Source organism: Thamnophis sirtalis, unplaced genomic scaffold (genome assembly GCF_051295495.1).
Source record: "Thamnophis sirtalis isolate CommonGarterSnake01/CBP01778 unplaced genomic scaffold, rThaSir2_p1.2 scaffold_10, whole genome shotgun sequence".
Classification (NCBI taxonomy): Eukaryota; Metazoa; Chordata; class Lepidosauria; order Squamata; family Natricidae; genus Thamnophis; species Thamnophis sirtalis.
In genome coordinates, this window is record NW_028261390.1 from 40,032,610 (window position 1) to 40,053,412 (window position 20,803).

Here is a 20,803-nt window from a genome sequence, read left to right on the forward strand (position 1 = left end):
TAAATTCCTCCCAAGTTTCTACAAATAGCAGAATATGGCCAGGCTGTAAGTTCCCAGAGCAGCCACACTGAGATAGCATCTGCTTTCTCTTCCAGTATGGTTATGTCTCCTCTCACTCTTGCAATTTTTTGCTGTCTTCTTCCTTACAGACTTTCCATCCTTCTGTCTATGGCAATTCCTTCTAGAGAGCTAGAATCAGAATCTGGGAATGAAGCTGCCTCACCTGAAGGCAAAAAGAACACTTTTAATACAGGATGCTAAAAGTGTTACTTGTGAGATACTATCTTCCCAGTACCATCTACCTATCCGGTTAGATCTGGCAGAAGAAGCAGTCTCTATATTCTATCCACAAAATTGTCACAATCAGGACTCAGAATGAAGTACTTTTAATCCATCCTATGAAACATCATCTCTAAAAATCAGACTTCTCTGACCCTGCTGGCTTTCCATAAGGCACCCAAAACTTGGCTTTGCCATCAACCAAAAGCCCCCGATTTTATGGGTGAACCCATTTGATGGTTAATTTGAATGTTTATGAGTTTTCTTGGCTGCTATTTTTTGTTATTTATATTGTTTTTAATTTTGGTTGTATTTATTTTTATTCTATTATAATTATTATTAATCAAATACACAACTGCATCACATAAACTAAATTGAATGAAGATGACAATGTGGCCCCGTCCAAGATATGTCCAACAGGTTACCAAATCCTATAAAGCTGCAACTCTGTGAGGTGGTGTTGGAGTTATCTAGGCTCCGATTTTTATCCCCTGAATATGAGTTCTGATCACTTTGGTTTTCATAGCTTCCATGATCTTGTTCTAGGTCATATCTGTCTTGAAACAAATGATTATATACTAACTTTTGGTACAATGGCAGCATGATCTAAACTTGGAGGACATTGTTATCAATCCACTACAGAGATAGTATTCTGCCGGTTCGCACCGGTTCAGGTGAACTGATAGTGGCGGCGGTGCAAGGCTCCACCCATCCACCCAGACATCATCACGGACCTTCTGCGCATGCCCAGATGTGCCGCGCGTGAGTGAAGCGATCGCGTGGGTATGTGCACTCCCGCTACTGAACTGGTAGTGAAGAGGATATCATTCCTGATCCACTGCTATAGTCAGGTCATTATTTTATTCATTTAGTTATTATTAGATTGTGTGACCGCTGCATAGGTGATAGGCCAACCAAGCTGATTTGACACAGGCGTCTTACTGAGTCAAATAATTTATTAAGAGCATTTAGGGATTTCCTCAACAATGATTATACTTGATTGCTTTCTGGAGTTCAATGCTAGGTAAAGCACAAGGCAAGATTGCATCCAATTAATATCTGCAGTCTCAGATCCCAGTGTCTCCTTAATGTCTACGGAGATTCTCAATCACCCAGATCATGATTGTATAAAGGAGTACATTCCCCTTCCATTCCCCACCATCTGGTCAGAGCTGAGGAAGCTTCTTGGATGAAAAGAGAAATGTCTTCAAAGAAAAACCAGAAAGTCCAACCACCTCTTGAAAAAGCACCTTTGGGACAGTCTCCTTAATTCCCTAAAGAACCCCCAAAATGAAGAAACAGCCGCATTGAATTGTGGCTGTTCGGAAAATGATAGCCACTTCTAGGATCACACCATGAAGCTCAGCGAGTGGCTTGTTTAGCTAATACAAGCTCTGCAGCATTCCACAGCATTCTAAAACAGCAGAATGCTGCAGAGCTCGAGTTAGTGAAGCCAAGAGGCTTCTTCATTGCTGGGATCACACTGCACTACACTGCAATCCCACATGCGGCCACCATTTTTCAGGCGGCCACTTCTGGGATCATGCCATTTGGCATGTGACTGCAGAAAATCATCCTGGAAGCAGCCACTCAAAAAACGGCAGCTGCTTGTGGGATTATGCTGTGCAACTCAGCAATGGAGAGGCTTGCTTCTGCAGTGCCAGAAAGCTGTGCAGTGCAATCCTGGAAGTGGCTATTTTCTGAGTAGCCATAATTCCATGTAGCCGCTCAGAAAATAGCAGTTTCTTTCAGGCTAGAAGGCCTCTTCCAGGGCCTTCTACTCAAGGAAGCCAGTGCTTCTTTTAGTAATCTGTGTGATTTGACATTAGGAAGAGAAGCGGTGGGGGTATTAATTCCAGGACTACCTGTATACTGCGAGCCTTGCTAAGAGTTACCTAGGGTTATCCATGTGCCTGGAAATGAAAGATTTATCCATTGACTGCTGTAATAATTTTCTGATGCTGTTTGCAGATATTATTTTCATTCACTCAAAAATGCCACAGGGGCAGTCTTACAACTTTACTACCAGTTTCCAAGAACAATCAAGATTCTTTTTTTCTTCATAAAAACTGTGGAAGTGGTTAATATTCCCTAGGGGTTGGTTTCTTTGAGTGACTAGATGAAGTGTGGGGTAAGATTTTATTTGGTAAATGATCAATTTATTTGAGAGATGGGGAGATACCAGCTTTGAAGAACATACTGTATGTTTCTGCCTAAATGGGGCATTTCTGAATCCATTTGTACTTGATACTTTATGATGCTTTGGTAAGGCCACACTTGGAATACTGCATCCAGATTTGGTCGCCATGATGCAAAAAAGATGTCGAGACTCTAGAAAGAGTGCAGAGCAGAGCAAGAAAAATGATTAGGGGACTGAAGGTTAAAATATATAAAGAACAGTTGCTGGAATTTGGTATGTTTAGTTTAATGAAAAGAAGGACTAGGGGTGACATGATAGCAGTGTTCCAATATCTCAGAGGCTGCCACAAAGAGAGAGTCAAACTATTCTCCAAAGCACTTGAGGGCAGGACAAGAAGCAATGGGTGGAAACTAATCTAGGAGACAAGCAATCTAGAACTAAGGAAAAATTTCCTGAGTTAGAACAATTAACCATTGGAACAATTTGCCTCCAGAAGTTGTAAATGCTCGAATACTGGAAGTTTTTAAGAAGAGATTGGATAACCATTTGTCAGAAATGCTATAGGGTTTCCTGACTTAGTAGGGCATTGAACTAAGGTCCCTCCCAACTCTGTTATTCTATATGTTCTATCTTTTTGGATTAAAACTCTCTTGCAACTGTGACTCATTCCCTTTTACTTAGACTAGGCATGTCCAACTGATGGCCCACAGGCCACATGCAGTCCTGAACAGCTGGCCCACATCATGATAAAAAGTATATTTAAAAAGGAAGTTTTTATATACATTAACTATATATTTTATATGCGACCCAAGAAAATTGACCAATTCAAGATGCTCACGTAAACACTTTAAATATTACAAGGCTTCATACTATGCTCCAGGACTGTCTGATTAAAATCAACCCTTCTGAATATCTGCCAAGGTCTTTAATCCATATAATGTAAAAGGACTTAAAACCAATTGGTATTACTACTTAATGATAGCTCTAAGAATAATTTATGAATTGATTAGTCTCGCAATCTCATAAATAAGATGGTTCTACATTATTTGCCCTATGGTTCAAGCAGCCCCCCCCCATGCTTTGATTTCAATAGTTTAAGGTTATCATCATAAATTCATGGAATACTTTTATGGCAATTGTCATTGTTTCTACTTTTGTAGATTGCATTTTGATAAATTGCAGATTGTTTATATACCACCTGCAAAATTCAATTATATATAGCAGGGGCTTCCAAGCCCTGGGCCATGGACCATTCAGAACCAGGCTGAAGAAGTGGCACGTATGCATGCAGGTTTCATGCATGCGCAGTGGACAGATGAACCCACACAGCTCCATTTGTGTGAGTGGCAGATGCACATGCCTGCCGCTTTTGCAAATAGAGCTGCTCACATGGAACCATCCCCTTTGTCCACATCAGTCCACAATGCTGGAGAAGCTGGAGATCGCTGCTATACAGGGTCATACAAATAAATACAAGCGCTAGGAACAAGCGCTTTTCTATAAGTCTATAGACAAAGAGATTTGAAAAAAGGACAATGTCATTCACTTCTTCACAATCCTAGCAAATCATGTGACTGTATAATTGTTCAACAAGATACAGATATAGAATACCCGCTTATTACTTGTTGAATGCTTAATTTTACGATTGGGAAGAATCTCTCCAAAGCTCTGTTGTAATACTACTTGGAAAAAATTGCTCCAGGGAAGGGGAAATGACTCGTTTTCTTATAAAAGGAAAATTTAGACAATTCTTGATTTATAGCAGAGACCAGTTTTACTGGAAAATACTAAGTCAGCAAAGAAATAAGCATTGAATATTGCTAATTTTATTATATATTTATTCCAATACACACAATGAAATAAAGTAAAAATGCTTGTACACAAATTCTTATGCTAAATTTAAACATAGTAATTCTAATCACCAAAAAATTAAAAAAAAGTTTTGACTTTCAGTGTTTGGTTGCTTCATAAATAAAAGGAAATAAATTATGAGGGGTATGGTCTCTACAAGGCGCATAAATACTTTGCATTTATGTACAATTGCATAAACTATCATTTTCAGTAACCATCATGAAGATTTCTTCCTGAACTAAAGACGAATCCATAAAGTGAATTATCCAGTACAGGATATATTATAATCTTCTAAGGTTATATTTACTCCTTCAAATAGTTTTAAACTGTTCCATAGGGCCGTTCTATAATACTTTTACTTCAATGAGAATATTTAACTCTAAGGGTTGCCCCACCCTCAACATAGTTTAACTTCTAAGGAACATTCTCTTTTGCTTCTAGCTTTGCATTTTCTGGCTTGTTGTCATTTTCGAGCAAAAAATACTTTATGGGCTTGCAGTTTCAAATAAGTGTTTCAGTATATTAATGAACTATAAAAATTAGTAGAATCATGCTTATTTTACTAGAAATAAAGTGTAGTATTATTATACAAAGCAGTATCCACATTAAGTCTTAAGAATAACAAAAGGAGTCAAATTACAAATTAAATATTTTGAGATACCCAATACATTTTCTAAGTTGTTTCTATTAGTAAGCCAAATATTGTTTGAAAGTTCTGCAAGTTACAGAATTAATTCCATAATATACAGCAAGACCACACACTTTGTTCAAAATGTATTTGTAGGCGTTTACTCTTGTAATGCAAGCATAATTTGTGTAGTTTCCTGCAGATAAATTTAAGTCCCACAACTGAAAAGGGATTTAAACCCACAAAGTTTCAATATGATTAACAAGGTGAACTGTGGCTTTTTATGCCAGAATTGCACATAACTTTTCAGAAAGCAAGCCAATGACAGATAGCTGGTTCTGCAATTGTAGAACATGGTACAGATCAAAACTATTGTCAACCGCACAATATTTTCCCAAAGGTACTCCTCAAATTCAAAGTCCTTGAGATAGCAGTTTGCAGCAAATACACAGCACAAAGTAATTCAACTTATTATTTTTACACAGACAAAGAAATAAAAAGACCTTCATATATTAACTAAATAGTGTATTTATTTTGCTTATGTTTATGCACTTTTTTATCTATCAGCTCATATTACTGGTCAACACTGATCCACAATCATTAACCAATTAAAAAATTCTTCTCAAGAGCAAAAACTCATTTTTTAAGTCATAGAGCTGGTATTTTAACCTTTTACATGCTGAAATTTTCAATATGTGGAGACTTCACAATCCAAGACCCATAACCATGTTGCTCCAAGTAGGACTTCAGCAAGTATTTTGTCCCTTGGTAAGATTCTGCCATAATCTAGATAATAAAAAGAAATACTGGGGAATTGATAACAAATTAGAAAGAAAATTTAACAATAACCCTTTTCAAGAAATGCACTTTATTTCTGATTTTTAACTGATGTAATAGATGGCTGGAACTTTTTCTTAGATCTTATACTGTGATTTTTATGGTTTTGACTTTTTTTAAACTGTTTACATTTTGTTTTAAGTTAGAGCTATATATCACCTGTCACATGAATGAATGATCTCAACAGAAGTTACTACAGGTACTTACAACCATTCGTTTAGCGACTGAAATTACAACATCATTGAAAAAAAGTGACTTATTACCACACTTATGACTTTGCAACAGTGATTATGTGATCAAAATTCTGGCACTTGACAACTGGCATGTATTTATAAGTTACATTGTCCTGAGGTCATATGATCATTATTTGTAATATTCCCATCCATTTTTTGACAAGCAGACAATGAGGAAAGCCAGATTTGCTTAATGACTGCATGATTTGCTGTAACAACTGCAGTGATTCGCTATAACAACTGTAGCAAAAAAGGTTGCAAAATGAGGTGTAACTCCCTTAACTGCCTAGCTTAGCAACAGAAATTTCCGGTTCAACTGTGGTTGTAAATTGAGGATTGCACTACATGGAACATAAATAGTAAACAGGATTGGGATTCATTGGACGGAGGATATAAAAAGCTCCTAGGGTTGTCTACTGGTCCTATAGTTACTAAGAATGAAACTGAGCTTGACATTACTTTTTGCTTTCCACAATCTATTAATGTAGTAGTTTGGAGGAATAGAAAAAAGCCTTTGCAGATCGTATATGCAACACCAATTTTTTTTTTAATCATTGCTTGAATAAATATTTTAGTTGCTAAATACGAGTTATCACAAAGTTTGCCTTTAGATGACAAAAGAGGTATATATTTAGTTTCTTTTCCATTTTGTGATAAATCCAATTACAGGTGCCACTATAAAAAAGCACACATAGTATGGAATGCTTCTCTTTACATGTCCTAAATTTCTCCAGGCCACAATGAAATAGTACTCAATAATTTCTCTTATTTGTTGTAAAAAGGAAACAAGGGAGAGAAAGATGGGCAGAAATTCTGAAAACAGTTACTAACTTAAATAAAAGTGGCTTGTTTTTGATATGATTCCTACCTATAGACTAGGCATATAAAGTCATCCTCTGAAGTCATCCTGTGAAGTTAAGGCAAGAAACATGCAGATCCACTTTCCAAATCTAATATCAATTCTGCAACAGATCACAAATAATGGCTGTTTTCTTGCCAATACTTAAATCATACCATGATTATTACTTACCATATTTTTCGAAGTATAAGATGCACCCTCCCCCCCCAAAAGGGCTGGTTTGTTGATTCAGCTTTGTTACATTTTAGAGGTGTTAAGTGCTTTTGGCTGAATGGGATGGCCAAGCATCTGATTAAGCTTATTAAGATTTCCCCCAGCTGCCGGGGGGGGGGGGGGGGGGGGGGGGGGGGGGAAGTGACTAAAAGTGTCATTTTATTATACTATTGTGTTTGCTTGTTTTTCTGGTGCTATGGGAATAAAAATGAATACCTGGTAGGCAGAATCCCCCCCCCCATTTTCTTCCCCAAAAACTAAGGTGTGCCTTATACTCCGGTGTGCCTTATACTGAAAGATGCGGCAGCTTTGAAGCCAATAGTTCAATAGCTATAATTCTACATTAGAAGTTATGACACTTTTATTAGAGCACATTTATATTAGCTAATGTTACCTTTGCTTCATGGTAAGTTGTTGCTTTATGTAAATCTTCTCTCTTTGATTCTTTAACCACTAACTTAAAGCGACTTAGCATTGCAGCTTTGCAAAGACGACTTGCCATTGAAATACCACTTTTGAAGGGTGAACTAGTTTTGAAAAAAATAGCAATGAGCATATTCCAACAATTACCACTGGTTAAAACTGTAAACTATCATTACATAATAAAATTGAAAATTATTTTGAAAGAAGTCTCTGTTAAAATTATTTTAATAAAATTAAGATTTTTATTATGTTTCTAAAGAACAAGTATGTTAGTTCATATTTTATTTAAGGGACTTTATTGCAATACTAACCTTTCAATGATTTTTCCATTTAATCCATCTATCACCTCCAGCGATAAGTCCCCTTGTGACCAATTTACACTAAGAGACCTCTGGTCCAGGTCAATCTGTACAGGGTATGCAGCAGTTGCCAAATTAATATGAGGTCTATTCACAAGATAGAACACCGGAAGTTTTTTACTAAGTGCATCATCTATGCGTTGTTTGATGGCTATTTCTAATCCTCTTGTACTACAGCAGTTTGCGTCACCTAAAAAAATTGAGATTCGTATCACAAATATTAAAATGAGGAAATTAATTCTATTGTCACCATCACTATAAATATTAAGATGAACTTGTATAAAATTACAGTAGACATTTATTTTTTTGCAAAGACACTGACAACCTAATATTGGCAATAAAATTTGTGTTTATTATTTCAGTCCTGATTAAAATGCTTTTGCAACTAAATAGCAGATTCACATATCAGTTAAAATACATAGATCTCCTAAACCATTCATTAGAAAACAAGCATCAGGCCATGGACTGCCTATGAATGCATACTGAAATTTTGTATACTTAAGTTCTGAATGAGGATTTCATAGAATTCCAGCACTGCAATTTTGCATACCTTGTTTAGAAAGTCAAAAAAGTATTTTTAATTGAAAATAAAAATGTAGCATTTAAACCTGTATTTCTTCTCTAACAAACTTCACTCATAAGTCATGTGAAAAAGGTAAATACAATCCCAGATTAACAATGCATGACATATTAGTCATCATTTTACAAAAAGAAAAGCAAAATGGAGAAACCACCTTTAGCCATAACTTGAAGTAATTGTTTTCTGTATGACTTTCTCACATCATTGTGGAGGAATTTTGGTCCACTCTACTTTACAACATTGCTTCAATTGATTGAGTTTTGTGGGAATTTGTTTATTCACAAGTCTTTTGAGGTCTCACTACAACATTTCAATTGAGTTGAGGTTTGGACTTTGTCCGGGCCATTGGAACACCATGGTTTTCTTTTTCAGCCATTCTGTTGTAGATTTGCTGGTGTGCTTGAGATCATTGTCCTGTTACATGACCCAATGCCAGAGAGCTTTAGCTATCGGCCTCATGTTTGTCTTTAGAGTATTTTAATAGAAAAGTTCATGGTTGGCTCAAAAACTGTAAGATGCCTAGGTCCTGTGGCTGCAAAACAAGCCCAAATGATCAGCCACCAACATGCTTGACAATAAGTATGAGAAGTTTGTGCTGATATGCGTTGTTTTCACCAAACGTGGCACTGTGCATTTTGGTCAAACACCTCTGCTTTGGTCTCATCTGTACAAAGGGCAGCATTCCAGAAGTTTTGTGATTTGTTTAGATGCAACTCTGTAAACCTAAGCCATGCTGTTATGTACTTTTTTTTAGAGAGAAAAGAGGCTTTCTTCTGTGATCCTTCCAAGCAAACCATACTTGTTCAGTCTTTTTCTTATTGTAGTCATGAACTTTAACATTTAACATGCTAACTGAAGCCTATGGAGTCTTGAGATGTAACTTTTGATTCCCCCCCCCCCCCCCCCTTGCAATTTTTCTAAGCATTTGACAATCTGACCTTAGGGTGAATTTGCTGGGACATCCACTTCTGGATGATTTGCAACTATCTTGAATGTGTGTCTACTTATAACAATCTTCCTCACTGTAAAATGATGGGCTTTAAATTGTTTGGAAATGGCTTTATAACTCTTCCCAGATTGATGGGCAGCAACAATTGCCTCTCTAAAATCACTGCTGATGACTTTACTCTTTGTTTGTATTAACACTTCTATGCTGGAGATCAGCAAACTTCTAAAATCTCAATTTTTATAGAGAGAGTCACACTTGCTGATGATCAATTAATGAACTTGATTAGCAGCACCTTGCTGCTACTTAGCCTCTTCATATCTATGAAAGCAGTAAAGGTGTAACTAGTTTTTTCCACATGTGCCTGGTACATTTTGGCTTTCTTTTTATAAAATAAACAATGACATGGTATAATGTCATGTGTTGTTGTTCATCTGAGGTTGTATTTACCTACTTTTAAGAACTGCTAAGTACCAGATGATTTTTACTTATGTGCTGATATGCAGAACTGTAGCAATAATTTACTTACCAAGAATTATTGTGCTAACATAAATTGGCTGAATGAAGTGACTCAGTAGGGCTCCTTGAACACCTAATACTTCCCACCTTGTCAGTTTATCACTGGTAGACATGCTGCTTATTGTGGCAATTTCAGCAGGACAAAAAGCTGTGAGATAAACCTTGCCTTCAACAACCACATGAAGACACAGTTCTTCATCAGCTTCAAATGCAGATACTGAGTTTGGATTGAGGTGTCTACAACAAAGGATATAGTTCAATGCTTTCATATCCCAAACACATAAGACAAATAAAAACAATATTTTAAGAGAATACAAAACACTGAAATAAAAGCTAGATTGAAAAGTATTTTATTGTTCTTTTATTTTATCACGGTATAACAAATTGAGGTGTTGGACAAGGATTACAAAGATAGAGATTCTAATCCACTCTCAGCTACAAGAGTTCAATGGATAGCTTTTGGACAACCTACCTTACAGAGTAGCTTTGGGGGAGCAAAAATAGGAAACAGCACTATCTATGCCATTTTGGGCTTCTAAACACAATGAAATATATAAATTAAATAAACAAAAAGCATCAGGAATATATAACTAAGAATTTGTTTATAAGGGAAATTGTGTATTTTAATGAATTCTGCTTTACCTTTAAAAACACTACTTACAATTTGGACTTTATCTGAGCAGATCCTTTTGGCAACTGATTCATGTAGAGAAACACTTTTACATTTGGTTTTAATGTAAGCAGGTTAGATGTTGGTTCAGCACAAAATATGGATTTGTCCATCATAGCAGGATTTTTACTGTAGTATAGTAAAAGCTGTCTATAAAAATACCTTTAAAGAAATATTAAAATTTTAGACAATAGATATTAAAGCCATTATGTGATTTTTCTTTAAATTTTGGAATATTTTATATAAAAGGACGTAAAAACAATTATAGCCAAATGAAGGTTGAAGTATGATGACAATAAAATATATATATGTACACACACACACATATACACATACATACACACATACACACACACTTATACATATATATGATTTAAAATATATAACCATATGAATTGTAGGTGATGACTGTGGAAGGGATGTATGAAGGTTTTTTGTAAGCAATTGACACACTTTCTACAATTTGTAATGGAAGATGGTTTTGTGATGTTTTTTGTGTTTTGTTTGTCTGTGTTTATTCAAAAATAAAACATTCTTATATATAAAAAAGAAATATTAATATTTTAGACAATTAGATATTAAAGACAAGTCTTTAAAACCCATATTAAATGCAGTTGAATTTCTATGAACTTCAACACCATAGAAGAATTACATAAATGTAACTGGGGCGAGGGGGGTGGGAAAGCATCATTATATACGTACCTAAGTAGAGAACGCCTTGCAGTAACAACTGCGTGACTATCATGCAACACTCTTCCATCAGGATGACTGCATTGGCTATAGTTAAATTCACCTGTTCCAACAGCTACCACTTCAGGTTTTGTAGCTATGGGAAAGAAAGAGTAATTTTTTGTGTGTTTTCAGGCTAAAAAGACTACCAACATCTAAACCATATTATTTTCGGGAAGCATGCCTACCTCTTTCAATTATGAAGGCAGCTACTGAACTGCTACAACTCTGGTACTCTGGATACTTATCCACCAAATTATCGAATGTTTCTCTGACAACTTGAGAAATTTTTCTATGTGCGAGATGCTGCCCCTCTAGTAAGATTTTTTTAAAAAAAGTAAACAAGATAGGTAAGGTTTTTTTAGCTATACTGATAAAATCATTCAAGAAAAGAAAGAACATTAAAGTTTGCATTTTTCAGTGCATAAATAGGGTAACTTGTGAGTGGAAAATCATTTTCTTGAAATCTCTAGGCTTCCAACTATTTATTTTGATAGTAAAATTGTACTTGGAACAAATAATTAATTAGAGAAAATTTAACATTATGTAGCCAATTATTTTTATCCCTCCATCAAAGCTTAGAGCTTTGAACTACAGGTGGTCCTAGCTTAATGACTCCATATTCGGGGACTGAACTTGCAATGATGCCGTATAGTGATAATTATCACTGGTCTTTGTACTTATATCAGCAACAACAGCTCCATGATTGCAATCCTGGTGCCTGGCTCACAATTACAATAGTGCAAGATTTTGTAGTCATATGACCACTATTTTGACCTTCTTGCATATATTATTGCTCCATCTAGCTCCTAATACAGAATTCTCTGCCCACAATCATCAGAGCTGTCTCTCTCAAATCCAAGCCAGGCCAATCCATTTACCCTTGAATCAGAGGGTTGGAAAGGCCCCTCAAAGTCTAGATCCGGCATGTCCAACTCCTGGCTTGAATATGCTAGTAATGCTGCCCCAAAATATAAAAAATAATAGAAGTTTTAAAAAATACTTTTAACATTCTATCTATCATCTATCTATCTATCATCTATCTATCTATCTATCTATCTATCTATCTATCTATCTATCTATCTATCTATCTATCTATCATCTATCTATCTATCTAATCTATCTATCATCTATCTATCTATCTATCTATCTATCTATCTATCTATCTATCTATCTATCTATCTATCTATCTATCTATCTATCTATCTATCTATCTAGTATATAGCCCAACACAATTCCTCTTCACTCAATGCGGCCTAGGCAAACCAAAAGATTGGGCAAACCCGATCGCATCGCAGGCCGCATCATATGTATCATGATTTTTTTTTGTCTTTGTGGAGCTAGGATGGGCATGTTTATCTGCAACACAGATAAGCAAGCACTTAACAGACTGAAAATTTAATGCCGTCACAGATACTGCATTACTTCATCAATAAAATGGATAACCTATATGGATTAATTTAGGTGTTTGAAAAGAATAAAACAGCACATTCCTACCATAATGAATCTTTGTAAAATAGGCAGATTCTGTTATTTGAGGTTTGGTTGCATGTATAGTTTCAGCAAAATTTCTGACAGGACCTGCAAACATAGTAGCAGTTATAAAGAGAAAACCCTTCCACACTACTAAGGTAAAATGCTATCCTTGAGTCGCCCCCCAAAATATATGCTGGTATGAAAATTTCTGTCTCATTACTATTCTGTCTTTTTTTTAATTGAAAATTTTAGAAAAAAAAACTTTTACAAATGTTTACCTCCCTCCCTACTTCCCCCCCCACCCCCTAACCTCCCCACCCCGACTTCCCAGAACCAATACAGGGTATAAATCTTTAACAAAGATATTCTAAAATAAACTTAAAGAAACTTAGTATCATCTTTCATTTGAGCTTTAACTCCTCTTTGCTAGGCTAATTAGATTATATCATTCCTTGTTTCTTCAGTCATAAACTATCTGGAATTTCTTAGTCCCATATTTATTTTGAATATAGTCAATCCATCTTCTCCACTCCAGTTTATATCTCTCATTTGAGTGATCCTTGAGATATGCTGATATTTTACCCATCTCTGCTAGGTTTGTTACTTTTAATGTCCATTCTTGAATAGTAGGCAAATCTTCCTTCTTCCAGTATTGATTACTATTCTGTCTTGACCGCATTGAAACCGGGCTAACCAAATGAGTGAAGCTCCCATCTGCACACATGCGACATGCAGGCAGCATGTGACAAACACACACACCCCTGCTCAGGTTTTTGGAAAAACCTCTAACCATGGAACGTGTTGTGGCCTGTCAGCGGCCAGCAGAGCTGGCAGCAGAGTCGGACAGTGAGGAGGATGGGGAGGAACATGGGTGAGCCCTGAAGGCTGAGGAAAACTCAGACGAGGGCTCTGCGTCAGAGGCAGAGAGGGAGCTAAACAGCAGTGAGGCAGAGGAACAGCTGGAGCCTGTTCCCAGTGTGTGCATGTGCAGAGCTTCCAGAAGACAAGAACAACTAAGAAAGCAGGGTCGACTTAAAGAGTAAAGCCACACCTTTGACCCCTCCCATAGGAAACAAAAGAGGAGTGAACGGAGAGTGGGCTTTTGCAGGAAATAATATGTTCATTCGGTCAGTTCAAGAGTGGTAAATTCTGTCTGCTTAAGAGACTCTGTGCCAAGTTTGCCTTACATGGGGTTGGAAACTAGTTCTCTAGTTGGGAGTTGCTGCACTAAACAGTTGGGGCGATATTACTTCCATCACTCAAATTCCAATTGCACACAGACAATATCCATTTATGTTTCAAGATAAAAGCTTTACCTGGATTTTCCAAAGCTTTTGGTTCTCCCTCTTCCAATTGCAGAATTTCATCAAGAGCAAGTTTTGCTGCATTTGATTTTGATTCCTTTTTATTTTGGCCCAATCCAGTCTTATACTGAATGCCATCAACTACAGCACAAAAAGCAAAGTAAGTTCCCAAGAGATTTCCTTCAAAATGCAAAAAGGAAAGCAAACATTTACTTCTAGTTTCATAAATTAAGATGTTTTCATCCAGTTTTAAATACATTTTACTAATATCAAACTCTAGTCTACCTAAATTTGAGAAAAATAAAAAAATAAAGGTTATGATTCTCAAATATATTAGCACTTCTGTAATTTTCTGTCCTCGTCCAAAACGTAATCACATTGCCAATGTAACAGAATAATTGAGACACGTTTAAATATTCCAAAATAGATTGTTGACCGGTTTCATACCACCAAATAAACCCTTTTCCTGATAAATGGGTGAAGTTGGGATCCATTTACCAGTTCCTAGCATCATCAGATTTCTATACAAGAGAATTTTAGATTTTATCTAGGTGATAAGAGACATCGCAACAACCTAATTTAAGTCTGGCATGCAATATCATACTAAACTATTGAGAACAGCAATTGAAGAGATCTGACTTCACAATTAAGCCTATAGAACAATGTGAATATTTGACTGATAGCATTTAGATTAGCCATTACATATTTCTCAAATATACTATAACAGGATTTCTGAGTTTTGGGATCAAGATCTTTCATTTGCTTTCAGAGTGATTTCCTATAGTTTAATTCAGAAAATATGTTAACTCGGCTTAGTTAATTCAGGAGTGCCTCTATAGTAGTTGGGATCCATTTTTATTTTCTTTTGTTGGAAATTTAAAAAGTGCAGCAAGTACTTAAAGCCTCCTAAAAGCGTAAGGCACCTCTAATCTTTTCCCTATTTTTCCCCCTTCGCCATTTGTTAAGCCACTTGATTAGAAACTGGGAGACTATGGGTTCTGGTCCTCCCTTATGCATGGGAGATGACTGGATGACTTTGGACCAATCTTTATTAACTCTAACCTCAGGTTATTGTTCTGGGGAAAAAATAGAGGAACATACAGTACCTTGAGTTCTACAAAAAAAGGCTGGATATAATAAATATGAATTACTTACTCTGGTTTGTCTGTGGATCTTATAGTTCAGGGGTGTCAAACTCACGTCGTCACATTGTCGTCATGTAACGTATCATGACTTTCCCTTTGCTAAAATGGGGGTGGGCGTGGCCAGCATGTGATGCATCAGGCCTGCAAGCTGCGAATTTGACACCACTGTTATAGATCGTATGAATCTTTGGAAAAGAACCAAAAAGGCCAAAATGCCATCATGACATCAGTTAACCTCTCCTTAATGCTAGTATAAATATACAGTATACAGCCCCCAGCTGAAAAGAATTACCCACCACCAGGGTGCCAAACTTTAGTTAACTAGTTTCTTGTACCCCAGAGGAAAAACCAAAAGTCAGAGTCCTATATGCAGTTTATTTACGGCAAACCAGTTTTCTAGGCTTTTCTGATGTACACAATACATATTTCAACATCCAGCTATTAGGACAGTGCAGATAACTTACAATTAAAAAAAATTACCTGTTGCCACAGTTTCCTTTAATTCAAGCTGTACACGCTGCATTTGTGCAAACTGATGCAAAGCTGAGACTGGATTGATCTCTCCTCGCTTGTATTTTGCAATAAATTCCTTTGGAATTTTTTTGGGGGGAAGTGAAGTAATTGGAATGATAGGCACAGTTTTAGTATATTGATAGTCATGACCTAAAGTGCAGTGGTAAAAAGCACAAAAAAAATGTGAATCACAGCATTTACTTGATCTGAAACATAGTAATCTTTCATTATTTATATTTGTTCTCTTCCAAAAATTCTTCTTTAGAGTCTATTTACAAATGAGACCCTCCCTGCATTTATTCCATTTTATTCTTGATCTGCCCCTTTAAAGAACCTGTACAGCAGTGGTTCTCAACCCGTGGGTCGGGATCCCTTATGGAGTCAAACGACCCTTTCACAGGGGTCGCCTAAGACACATATTTTGATGGTCTTAGGAACCAAAACACCAATTTTATGGTTGGGGGTCACCACAACATGAGGAACTGTATTAAAGGGTCGCGGCATTGGGAAGGTTGAGAACCACTGCTGTACAGGGAAGGATAGAACTTTTAAGTTATTTTAAAAATACCAGTATAAGTTTATCAAGATAAATACTATATGAGAAAATCAATAACTAATAAAAACAATTATATAATTATATATATAACATAATGAAATGCTTGGGTATTCTGAACTACAAACACATTAATATGTATTAGTGGAGCAACATCCAAGAAGAACAATTCAAACAGTTGTGCCAAAAATTTGTCTAGCTGTATCAACAGCTAATATCAGATGGATAATAATATTCAAAGTACTCTGTTAATGAATATTATGTATGCAATGTATGACGTAGAAGCAAGTGCTACCAAATCTGTCATACTAGTATACGTGTAGCCAAATTACCAACTGTACAGATTGAAAATGTAGGTCTCACAACAGGTCTTATAACTTATTATGAACAACATGAAAATTGCATTGAAAATATTAAATGTATTGTGTATCATAGCCTGGTAAGAGATCTAAATGGGAATACTGTATAAATAGTAATAAACTATGTAGTTATTGTGAAACAATTTAACAATTAATATCTTGCTAATTAAAGTTTGAAGATTCTAGGAAGAGAACCATGGAAAAGAAAATAAGCTTAATGCCAGGAAACTAGCAGTACAGCTACCATTCCTTTTCAGATTTTTTAAAAATAATACAATACAATACTGTGTAGCAGTGTACAACAAATGATTTTATATCCCAAATTACACAGCATTCAAAATCAGATTTTTAAACACAATATTGATTTTATTCAAACATTAAAACACAAATTTCAAAAACAGAAAAATACAAAAATTAAACAATGCTACACCCAAAAAAGTTCATAAACAAGACAAAACATATACATAAATTGAAAATCCCCCAGCCGAATAACTCATATATTTCAAAAATAATAACTAATCCCTCTTGTGAAGCAAGTACACAAATTTCCATAATATTGTTAACCAATCCACTTAGCCTGGCATCTATCTAATATATAAAAACATATTTAACAGATAAAACCAACAGCTGAATTAAACTTCTAAATATTCGGTTAACAATCTATTTATTGCATTTCATTCACAGAAAGTCATAGCAATCATTATCTCTGGTTCATCCAAGATCAAATATTCTCAAATGATTCTTAATAAGGCTTTCCTTAAGACATTGAATGAGATTTTTTCTAACAATTGGATTTTATATTGCAAAAACATAAGTCTCTGTTGTGGGTATCTCCACAGCATTTGTTGTACAAAAAAAGTCTCCTATAAATTGTAAAATATAACATTTATTTTCCTATTGGATGTAGTAAATCAATTCCAATCAATTCTAAAGAAACCAGATTCTTTATATTGATCTGTTTTATATCTAATGACAAGTAACATTCAATTTTCTTGTCCATGGAAATTCTGTCATCCAAAGGTGCTATTTTTTCCCCCCAAAATTTGACTGGACTTTTATTTTTTTTCCTTTGAAAACTTCCATTTCTCATCCAAGTAGCTTCTTCAGTTTTCAAAGGAAAAAAACAAGGAAGTTCAGGTGCCTTTTGAAAAAAAAGAAGCAATTTTGGGATATTAGTGTCCATCAAAAAACATAGAGATAGGGCAAATGCTCCTGACATATATTTTAGGAACACCTGCCAAAAGCACCAAAACCTGGTTCAATGACCGTGGGATTACTGTGCTTGATTGGCCAGCAAACTCGCCTGACCTGAACCCCATAGAGAATCTATGGGGCATTGCCAAGAGAAAGATGAGAGACATGGGACCGAACAATGCAGAAGAGCTGAAGGCCTCTATTGAAGCATCCTGGTCTTCAGCTCAGCAGTGCCACAGGCTGGTAGCTTCCATGCCACGCCGCATTGAAGCAGTAATTGCTGCAAAAGGGGCCCAAACCAAGTACTGAGTACATATGCATGCATATACTTTTCAGAAGTCCGATATCGTTCTATGTACAATCCTTGTTTTATTGATAGCATGTAATAGCCAAGGTGGCGCAGTGGTTAAATGCAGCACTGCAGGCTACTGCTAGATCAGCAGGTCAGCGGTTCAAATCTCACCGGCTCAGGGTTGATTCAGCCTTCCATCCTTCCGAGGTGGGTAAAATGAGGACCCAGATTGTTGGGGGCAATATGCTGACTCTCTGTAAACCGCTTAGAGAGGCCTGAAAGGCCTATGAAGCGGTATATAAGTCTACTGCTATTGCTATAAGTCTACTGCTATTCTAATTTTCTGAGAGGGTGGATTTGGGGTTTTCATGAGCTGTACGCCATAATCATCACAATTATGACAAATCACAGCTTGAACTATCTTGCTTTGCATGTAATGAGTCTTATCTCATATATTAGTTTCACCTTTTAAGTTGCATTACTGAAATAAATGAATTTTTGCACGATATTCTAATTTTTCGAGTTTCACCTGTACTGTCTTTCATATGGTTGGAAGTATATTGCAACAGTTGAGAATTGCCACCAGGCTCCTAAGCATTTCATCAAAAGTAGCATGTTACGAAGAAAATTTATGGTTCTCCATAGAGGTGGAGATAGCATGACAGACAAAAAGTAAAAAAAATATCCAACATATACAGTGCCAAGTAAAAAATGTCTTGCCTCAAGAGAATTGATTTCAAAAAGAAAAGCTAATCCCATCCAATGCGAGAATTTAGTCTTGCCCATGAAATCACCCTTGTGAAAAAGAGTGACTTGGAACAGGTCCAATGGTTACCTTAGCCTCAAATGGACTGTTCAGATTTGATCCGAAAGTAAAACTGGAATATCCGAATACTGACCTCAGTAAAAAGAATATAGTGGACAGTTTTCCACTACTATACTGTAGTTACATACTGCAGCTACATCTTGCTTTCCTCACTATTACCAGTGTTCTCAATCATGGTTAATTGAGGATATGTGGACTTTCAACTCCCAGCCAGTTATTTTCAATATTATTTTCAAAATTCTAGTATTTTACTCCAAATACTTTTTTTTCTTTTAATGTTCTGTTCAAAGATCAAAAATGGCAATATACTGATTTTGCTATGGTCATTATTAAATGTTGGAAAAAGAACTCTTTTTGTTAGATATTACTCTTTGAATCAGATGCTTCTGTAGAACAAGACTATCCTATTTTGCAAAAATGTTATTAGAGGAGTAAAATAATCAAGATATACTTTAAATTCAAACTGTACTTTGATGCCTGTTGTTTGGTTTGGCTAAAAGAATGGGCGAGAATAAGAGACTTGGAAGGTCATGAATTAAGATTTGGTTACCCATGGTTTAATGAAGTTAAAGTAAATGTTGATTTCAGCCACCATTTTGTCAGACTTGCCATTTTGAGAGTTTGAAATAACTATAAAACAAGGTTTTCCATGAAGGTGACTCTTTGGGTTTCCCCACAGGAAGCTTTTTTAAAGAAAAAAATGGTGAAGAGGTCAAACTGGCAGACTTGTAGTAAAATAATCTTTCAATTTAGGTGTCCCTACCCTCAAATCTAAGGAGCTGGAATCAGGTGGCCATGTCTGCCATTGGTTTACATATCTACAATTGAAAGAAAGATTTAAAGTAGACAAAAAGAATTATGGGTTTAACTTTGTCAAATTTGAATAGGAAATTCTATTGTGTGGTAGTGATGAACATTTTGCTAAAATCTATAAAATGTTATTGAATTTAAATGTGGAAAATGAACAAGTAACGCATGGTATGAATTCAGTGGGCAAGGACCTCGAGTATAATATAATGCTTAAACAATGGGAGAATATGTGAAATAAAGGTTTAAAATATACATTAAACTATAATTTAAAAAGGAATACTTTAAATTGTAACCAAGTTAATCTATTAAGTCAAACCCACCAGGCCTCATTACACTTATACACCAGCAACTGTATTATGGTATTACCTTTAAGGATAAGAATCTACCATCCAAAGATTGGATCAGGTACATATCCATAGTTTAACCCTAGTCCTAGTTTATATGCATTTACTAACATTGTCAATAGAATGCTATAAGTAGTACCAAACTCCTAATTCCTTAATGTTGATAGGCAACATAATAGGGAAAGCCATCATTCAAAACCAATACCTGTAATAGGGGTCACCTTAGACGCCAAGTTTGATACACTGGATGTTTCTGGGATTAAAAACATCGGTTTAGCATTCTCCGTTTGCCGAAACAAACTACTGTGAGACGAAGACGGGACGGAAGGTTGGGTTGGCTGAGCAGGCAAGTTCTTCTTCAACATTTGAGCAAAACTAGGCACCCTAGTAACCTGAGCCCAGTCATTTGCCATCCTTTCTCACCTAAAACCAAGTCGAAACAACAAAGAGCGTTATTTATCAGCCGGGCATTCCGGCGTCAACAAGGCGGCCCTCGGTGCGCCAGCCAAGCAATTGGGAGAAGAATGGGCGGGGAGAGGGTGCAGTGGGGGAAATGTGCCACCCTTAGGAGACGAAGGCGGCCACTAAACCCTCAACCCACCCAACGAGCTCCAACGGAAACTCCGCCTTCGAGAGAAACTACACGAAGCTGAAAAGAAAGCGCGCAGAGCGCGGGACCGAACCTCTGGAGTTCTAGAATCTCACGCGGGAAAACGCCGTC

General features: G+C 36.2%; 1 protein-coding gene across 1 annotated transcript; it reads right to left on the bottom strand.

Moving 5' to 3' along the window:
- Positions 1-4,260: 4,260 nt before the first annotated feature.
- On the bottom strand, positions 4,261-20,529 carry ADAD1 (adenosine deaminase domain containing 1). The gene is made up of 11 exons (XM_087723784.1): positions 20,288-20,529; positions 15,672-15,854; positions 14,059-14,226; positions 12,764-12,847; positions 11,455-11,580; positions 11,240-11,363; positions 10,529-10,699; positions 9,878-10,104; positions 7,775-8,012; positions 7,435-7,567; positions 4,261-5,684 (listed from the first exon to the last, which is right to left on the bottom strand). Exons 1-11 carry the CDS (start codon positions 20,493-20,495, stop codon positions 5,571-5,573), a joined length of 1,776 nt encoding a protein of 591 aa, XP_087579910.1. The 5' UTR covers positions 20,496-20,529; the 3' UTR covers positions 4,261-5,570.
- Between the last annotated feature and the right edge of the window lie 274 nt (positions 20,530-20,803).